This window comes from Poecilia reticulata, linkage group LG1 (assembly GCF_000633615.1).
Source record: "Poecilia reticulata strain Guanapo linkage group LG1, Guppy_female_1.0+MT, whole genome shotgun sequence".
Classification (NCBI taxonomy): domain Eukaryota; kingdom Metazoa; phylum Chordata; class Actinopteri; order Cyprinodontiformes; family Poeciliidae; genus Poecilia; species Poecilia reticulata.
Window position 1 is genome coordinate 2,774,700 of NC_024331.1, and position 7,318 is coordinate 2,782,017.

Genomic DNA, 7,318 nt, shown 5'->3' on the forward strand with positions numbered 1-7,318 from the left:
TCCCGCACGCAGGCACGCACGCACGCATACATACATACATAGTAAACTTTTGTGTTTTGTATTTAGAATAAGTGTTACTGTTGGGACTCATCTTGTGTTTTACCTCAAACCAGTTTTCCTCAGCAGTTACTGATCAAGTCCTTCATGCCATTCTCATCATGGTTCAGGCTACTACACTGAATGTAGCCTTCAACTCCCATAACAAGTCTCTGCTCACCATAATGATGTCAAACAACGTGAGTGTAACTGTTTTCAATATTTACTCTTAAAAACTTGCTGCAGCAGAACGACTGAAGCTCTGATTTTGTTTCCCCAGTTTGTGGAAATCAAAGGAAGCGTGTTTAAGAAGTTTGAAAAGAACAACCTGTTCCAGATGTCCAACAGCGGTAAGTCGGAAGCCATTGGAGCCTCCGCACTAAAATCACACGTTTGGGATATTTTTATCCTCTCCTCTTTAACCTGATTTAATCCAAGGTAAATTTCTGGGATCACGCTCAGCGGCAGTGGGCAGAAAGTAGGTTAATCCAGGATTGATTTGTTTTGTTTCCCACAGACATAAAGGAGAGGTTCACCAACTACATCCTCCTGCTCATTGTCTGTCTGAGAAACATGGAGCAGTTTTCATGGAATCCCGGTAACTAATACCAGCTCAGAATGCACACAGGATGACACGGCTCCCAGCACAGATCCATTTTCCTTGTGCTTCAGCCCTTAACACAAACTTCCTTTCTCATCAGCCTACGTATCTTAATAATTATACTGATTTTAGCTTCCTGTGTTTGTCTTAGACCACTTCTGGGTCTTGTTCCCAGACGTAGTCATGGTGATCACATCAGAGGTGGCAGTGGACGTTGTCAAGCACGCCTTCATCACCAAGTTCAATGACATCAGTGCTGACGTGAGTCCCCTAATGTCTCTTTATTGGGTTATTTACACTCATTGATAAAAAAAATTTAAATCAGATTTAAATCAGATTGAATTTCAAAATGATTTGATCCTCAGGAAGCTGGTGTATTTAGAATCGTCACTAAAGAGTGGAGTGATAGTGTTACAGGCAGTTTCTGGAGCGTCTGTCAGTTATAAAAGGATTGGCTGTCATATAATTGTACAATTTGATATTCCAGAAATAAATTTGCTCAATAGAACATGACAAATTTGAAAATAAAAACAAATTTTTTGATTAAAAAGTCTTGGCACAAGGATGAGATGGTTTTTTTTTTGGCCGTATCAGAATTGGTTTATTTTGCTAAAGTTGAATGGAAACACTTTTTTAGCATCACACAAGTCACATAATCAACAACCGAATGCTGCCACTTGCGCAAACCGTGAAGAAAAAGATGTACAAAGTTTACACACATTTGAAATGGAAATGCAGCTGATGTTGCAGTTATGCAACAAAAACCAAATAATTTTGTTTTCAGCGGCATGTTGTCCACCTCTTGTTAACACAAACCCTCTGATGAACTTTCACCCCACTGATTGGTCAGAATTTTGTTCACCTTTGTTCACTCAGAAAAGTTAGATAACAATGTTGTGCAATGTGCATCTCACTATCTATCTGCTGCTTCTGTTTGACCAAAACACTCAGTCTCTCGCCTTCCGTTATTCTGTTTCTGATAACATGGAAAATAAAATGGGATGTCCAAAATGAGGGATGTCCCAATAGGGCTTTTTTTTTGCCACAGAGTTCTTTGATTTAGCGTATGTGTGATTCCATAGCAACCCAAGCAAAGCCCCAGCACGTTTGGTGAGCTGGTTTTGCCACTGTATGCGCTGTACTATGGCTGCTAGAAAACAAAAGTGTTTTGTCGTTGATTTACCATCCAGAAACCACTTGCTGCATTCTGGTTGCTGGTTGTAAAATGTTGTGAGGTGTATTTTATCACTCAGGTGTTTCTTTATCCCAAACTCCAAAAACTCAACCTGACCTGGATCATTTTTGTCTCTGTGTTTCTTCTCCTCTTCCACCTTCTGTAAATGTTCTGTTTTTTCTCTCTCGCTCATGCGTATTTCAGTCTGATGCAGGATCTGCCTTCAGCTGAGCCACCTGCTCTGCGTTCATTTCGACGTTGGTGGTTTTTACACCTCCTACCTTCGTTCCTTCCTGGTTTTTTGTTAAATCAGGAATTTACTAAATTATTTCACACTGTTAAATTCAACCACACTTTTTTTTTTTTGCGCCCACTTTCGCTTTCTGCAACAAACATCTCTCTGCCATCACTTTTTAGACACACATACTTTCTGTCGGCTGCTTTAATGGAGCATTTGGTTATTTATGGGTTGGTTGACTGAGAACTATCGATTCTCTCTGTTTGTGTTCCCAGGTGTACGGAGAATACAGAGCCAGCCTTGCCTTCGACCTCGTCAGCAGCCGACAGAAAAATGTGAGTCAAACAACTTGAACTAGCAGCTGCCTACACCGATGTTCAAATCGTTGTCATATTGTAGGAATAATAATCGTACTGTATTTGTCGAGAGATGGCATAATAACTGACCTCTCAGTTCACATTTTGCTCTCAGTTGGGGAGCAAAATGTGAATTGGGGGTGGTGCAAAAAAATTCTTGCTTTTCTGTAGAGTTTAAATATTTCACAGCCAGTTATATTGACGGTATGATTCCTCTGGACCAGTTTTTTGCAATTATTTTTATTGCCACTTTAATGGACTCTAAAATACATAAAGAAAATGTGTACTTTTAGTTGGTAAGAGTTATTGAAGAAATAAGCACATCTGATCAAGTTTAGATGCATAAAATAACTTACCGTATTTTCCGCACTAAAAGGCGCACTGGATTTTAAGGCGCACCTTCGATGAATGGCCTATTTTAAAACTTTTTTCATATATAAGGCTCATAGAATAGATGCTCCAGCAGAGGCTGTAGTTACATTATGCATCCACTAGATGGAGCTGCACTAAAGGGAATGTCAACAAAAAAGCCCGACTCCGGTCGGCGAGGAGAGCCTCCCTCGACTGGACCGGGGCGTGGCCGGACGATGGTCACCCTTCTCCGTTCGCGCACAGCATGTTCGTGGAGAACGTGGTGCTAAATGACCTGCAGACGACCTGATTCTAGATGGTCGGTAGGTAGATAGGTCAGTCAAACTTTATTAATAGATTACAAACCAGCGTTCTGACAACTATCCCAGTATGCTCTGCGTGCTTCTTCTTCTACGGGCGAAAATGATACCGTAGTTGCTAGACCTGTTGTGGCTCAATATTGGTCCATATATAAGGCGCACCAGATTATAAGGTGCACTACCGGCTTTTGGGGAAATTGAAGGTTTTTAGGTGCGCCTTATAGTGCGGAAAATATGGTAAATTCCAGTCAGAGGTCACGCTAAGCTTTTTCATTTTCTATAATTTTGACTGACGGGGTCAACAAAATCCCCTCATTTTCTGTATTTGCCTGCCAGTTTTTAAAATGATAATAATGGCATATTAATTTAAAATGCACAAAATTTTATTCAGCTTAATTAATATTCAACAGGCTTGCAGCATTGCAAAGGGACGACACACTAAATGTGCACAGCCTATGTATACGCAGCCAAAAAAGACAAAGACTGCTTTTCTTTCCAGTTTTATAAACCACCAAAAATACCAACATGGACAAACTTATATTTTACTGCAAAACACCTACAGCCAGAACTGCTTATAACGGTTGTTCTACAAAGTACTCTCTCAGGGGGGACTGAATACAAACACACCACACCTTTCAGATTTTTACTGGTGAAAACTTAGAAGAACATTTATTGATTTCTTTCTCTTTCATAATGAAGCACTGCATGGTTTTGGGTCATCATATAATTTCCCATAAAATGTACAGATATTTGTGGTAATAATTTAACAAATGAGGGAAAAACTTGTACTATAAAACTATTATAATCCTCATAGGAACATCTTTAAAAAGCTACATTAACATTTTGACCTGTAATTTGTGGATATTAAACACAGTTGTATGTTTCTGATTGCAGATTGAATTTTGATCTGTTTTCTCACATTTCTGTCCAACAGAACAAAGTTAGATTTGTCGTTGGAGTTAGAAGTTAAACAAGGCTTTTCTGTTCTGAAAATGTTTGCAGGCTTACACCGACTACAGCGACTCCGTATCCAGAAGAATGGGCTTCATTCCACTTCCTTTGGCTCTGCTGGTCCGTTATTAGATACTTACACATGAACATAGAGCACCATATTACATTTCTACAGTGTTACATGATCCCAGCTGTTTTTTTCTGTTTCTTTTTTCAGCTGATCAGAGTGGTGACGAGCTCAGTGAAGATCCAAGGTTCGCTCTCCTTCATGTGTGTGCTGCTGTTTTACTTGGGGTAAATATGAAATATAACGCTGCTTGTTATGCTTTTGCACATTTGTGTCGTACTCTCATATGTTTTTTGTCGTTGCGAGCAGGATGATCACGCTCAAGGTGCTCAACAGCATCGTTCTCCTTGGAACATCCTGCATGTTTGTCAAAGAGGCCAAGATGGAGGAGAAGCTGTTCGACCCGCCTCCGTCTGTCGCCTCCAGCCGTGCTAACTCCAGAGCCAACCGCAGCAAAAACACTTACACCGCAGCGCCGCAAGGTTAGACAGCTACTCTCTGGGTTATACAGCAGCACATGCAATTAAAAGGGTGAAATCGACTTTGTTGAGCTTTGCACCTTATCAAAAAGGTATGTTTTAATCTCCCATGGCTGTGCAAAATGCCTGGGTGAACCTAGCCCCACCTTCGAGAATGAAGTTCCTCCTATGGTTTCCAAGTTTTCGCCTCAAAGAGCAGCCATCCTCCATGACTCCCTCACTCAGCTCCTTCAGACTATCCACTATTTTCTCACACCCTTATCCCTAGTGGGATCAGGGGAGGTGCTGGTCCTTTCCAGCGAGACATTTCGGGCAGGTCGCCAGTCGCAGGGTAACACAGACAGGACAAACAACCACGCACACACAATCACATGTTTTTGGACTGTAGGAGGAAACCGGAGTACCCGGAGAGAATTCTGGGTATTCAGACTAGCCTGCACATCTGCTGAGCTCATTATAAGAGCTAATTCTCAGTGAAGCGCTGGTAAAAACGTTGTTAAAGGGTTAATAGGGGAGGAAAGAACATGACTTTCTTAAAGAGACAGATGCCCAATTTCAAGGTGTTAAATTACAAACTGAAGTGTTGTTTAAGACATATTTGATATGCATGTATATATAATTTATATCAAAAGTTAGCATAGTTACTTGACTGTTATAAAACTATACTGTCAACTGGAAAACATATAATACTGCCCCTTTAAAATTTCTGATGATTTTTATTAACTTAAAAAAGTAGAATGTCAAATAAGAAAATGATTCATTCTAATTTATTTTGATGGGCCTGTTAGACTCACCAGTATTTGTACCAAAAGCTGTTTATTTCCTTACTTTCTCCACTTAGATGTACTGATATTGAAGAGGTTTTGTGTCATGCGAGAGCATGCTACTGCTGCAAAACCTGAATTCTTTCAAGGTTGTTTTTTTTTTCACATCTTTGTCTACATTAAGATATTTGATACCCAATAGCTACCAAAGGAATTTCACAGTGTGAATATTTCTGTGCCGTTAAACTCTTAAACACTTTCTCATCAACAGAGCCCACATCAGACAGAGCAGGAGTATCACTGACACCGGGCGTTTCTCCACCTACAGAGAAACCAGAGGGCACCTCCTCCACCATCCCAAAGAGCGACTCGGACACGTTCCTGACGACGCCAGATGAGGACGACGAGGACAAAATTCTAAACAATGACATGGGACTGGAAGGAGACGGACTCAAACACAGAACGCCCAAGAAAGACTTGCTGGAGATAGACCGATTCACCATCTGTGGGAACCGGATAGACTGACCGCCGAAGGGAACCCCAGCCCGTGTCCAGGGATCTGACGAGGGTCACGGAGCGTGCTCAGACCCGACTCGCACTTATGCACCTGACTCTCGGATTATTTATTTATTTATTACTGGCAAAAACCAGCCCAGGCATCAAGCTGTTACATCAGACGTTTCCAGATGGGTGCTGCAAGAACACCAGGAAACAACCAAACAGAATAAAACCACTGAAAGGAAATCCAGTCTGGATTGTTGGAGCATTGCAGCTGGACTGTGAGGTTGTGTGCGTTTCAAAAGCACAATTATTCCTAGAACAAAGAGTGTTTTTTTTTTTTTTTTTTTAATAGAACAAAAGTTGTCAGATGTCGACTTTTTATTTAAAAAAAAAAAAATCTGACAAGTTTATTTCTTTAAAGTATGTTTTTTTTTATTGAAAATGTTGGATGTTTTTTTCTAAATTTGAAACCTTAAGCTGCGCATAAAGGCATTCTGCAGACACTGGCGCCAACACTTTCAGAAGGACTGATGCAAACAGGCCTCTGAGCTCATCGGCTTCATTTTTCTTGGGAGTTTTAGTGTGAGATCGTCTGTGTGGGTCTTCTCTTTCTTTTAACATCACCGGGAGGACCGTGTGAAGGCGTTTGTTTGCAGATTATTTTTTTATTTTTTCGCTAAGGGGAGATTTAAGTTTCCACAGTCGTGTAACTATGGCAGCAACATTGTCATTGAGCATGTTGGAAACGTTGATCTTATCCTTAAATTTGCGACTGAGATTCCTGCTAAAAGAAATGAATAACTTTGATCATTTTAAGCTTTTCAGCTGTTCAAACCAGCGTGGAGTTCATGTCTGCTGTCACTCGCCAGCTCTGACTCGTGAAGACGTGTCCTGTTAATCAGCTGTTTGTGAACCAGTTGACCCAAATTGCTCTGAAATCTGCTGTTAATCAGTTGATTACGTGAAGTCGCCACAGGCCTTTCTGCTTCCTCTCATTTACCGCCATCGGTTCCTACGTTCAGCAAACAGACGAACATGCGGCTGAAATCTGACCATTTTAATACCAGTAACATTAAAACAGGTCTTCCTTATTAGTTTTCTTTAACTTACACTGCATTACTAAACCATGTATAGATATTTAACTTTTTTACATTTGTCATGTCAGACTTGGATTTTTTGGGAGATTTTATCCGGTAGACAAACATAATGTGAAGTAACAGGGAAAACATAAGGTCTTTAAAGGGACAGTGTTGTGTAAAATCAAATTTTTTAAGCTTAATAGAGGAGCCATGTTGTGATGCCTTCCTGAAGGCCAAGTTTCAGAAAGAGCAGGAGCTTCTTAAAGAGACAGAGACCCAGTTTCAAGGCATTTAATTGCAAAGTCAAATTTATTTCAAGTCATATTTGAATAGAAACAGATTTTTTTTAATAACAACTGAAGGTAACCGAGTTACTCAGTTGTGCCACTTTTTGCCTGGAA

The 7,318-nt window shown here is 40.4% G+C and overlaps 1 protein-coding gene across 1 annotated transcript in view; it reads left to right on the plus strand.

Moving 5' to 3' along the window:
• The window catches only part of tapt1b (transmembrane anterior posterior transformation 1b), an 11,033-nt gene extending 4,852 nt beyond the window's left edge, over positions 1-6,181 (plus strand). The window contains exons 6-14 of the mRNA XM_008402145.2: positions 139-236; positions 317-386; positions 554-634; positions 789-898; positions 2,325-2,384; positions 4,079-4,147; positions 4,245-4,321; positions 4,404-4,576; positions 5,609-6,181. Coding sequence (XP_008400367.1) covers positions 139-236; positions 317-386; positions 554-634; positions 789-898; positions 2,325-2,384; positions 4,079-4,147; positions 4,245-4,321; positions 4,404-4,576; positions 5,609-5,862 — 992 coding nt within the window. The 3' untranslated portion in view covers positions 5,863-6,181. The remainder of the gene's footprint in view (positions 1-138; positions 237-316; positions 387-553; positions 635-788; positions 899-2,324; positions 2,385-4,078; positions 4,148-4,244; positions 4,322-4,403; positions 4,577-5,608) is intronic.
• The last annotated feature ends 1,137 nt before the right edge of the window (positions 6,182-7,318 follow it).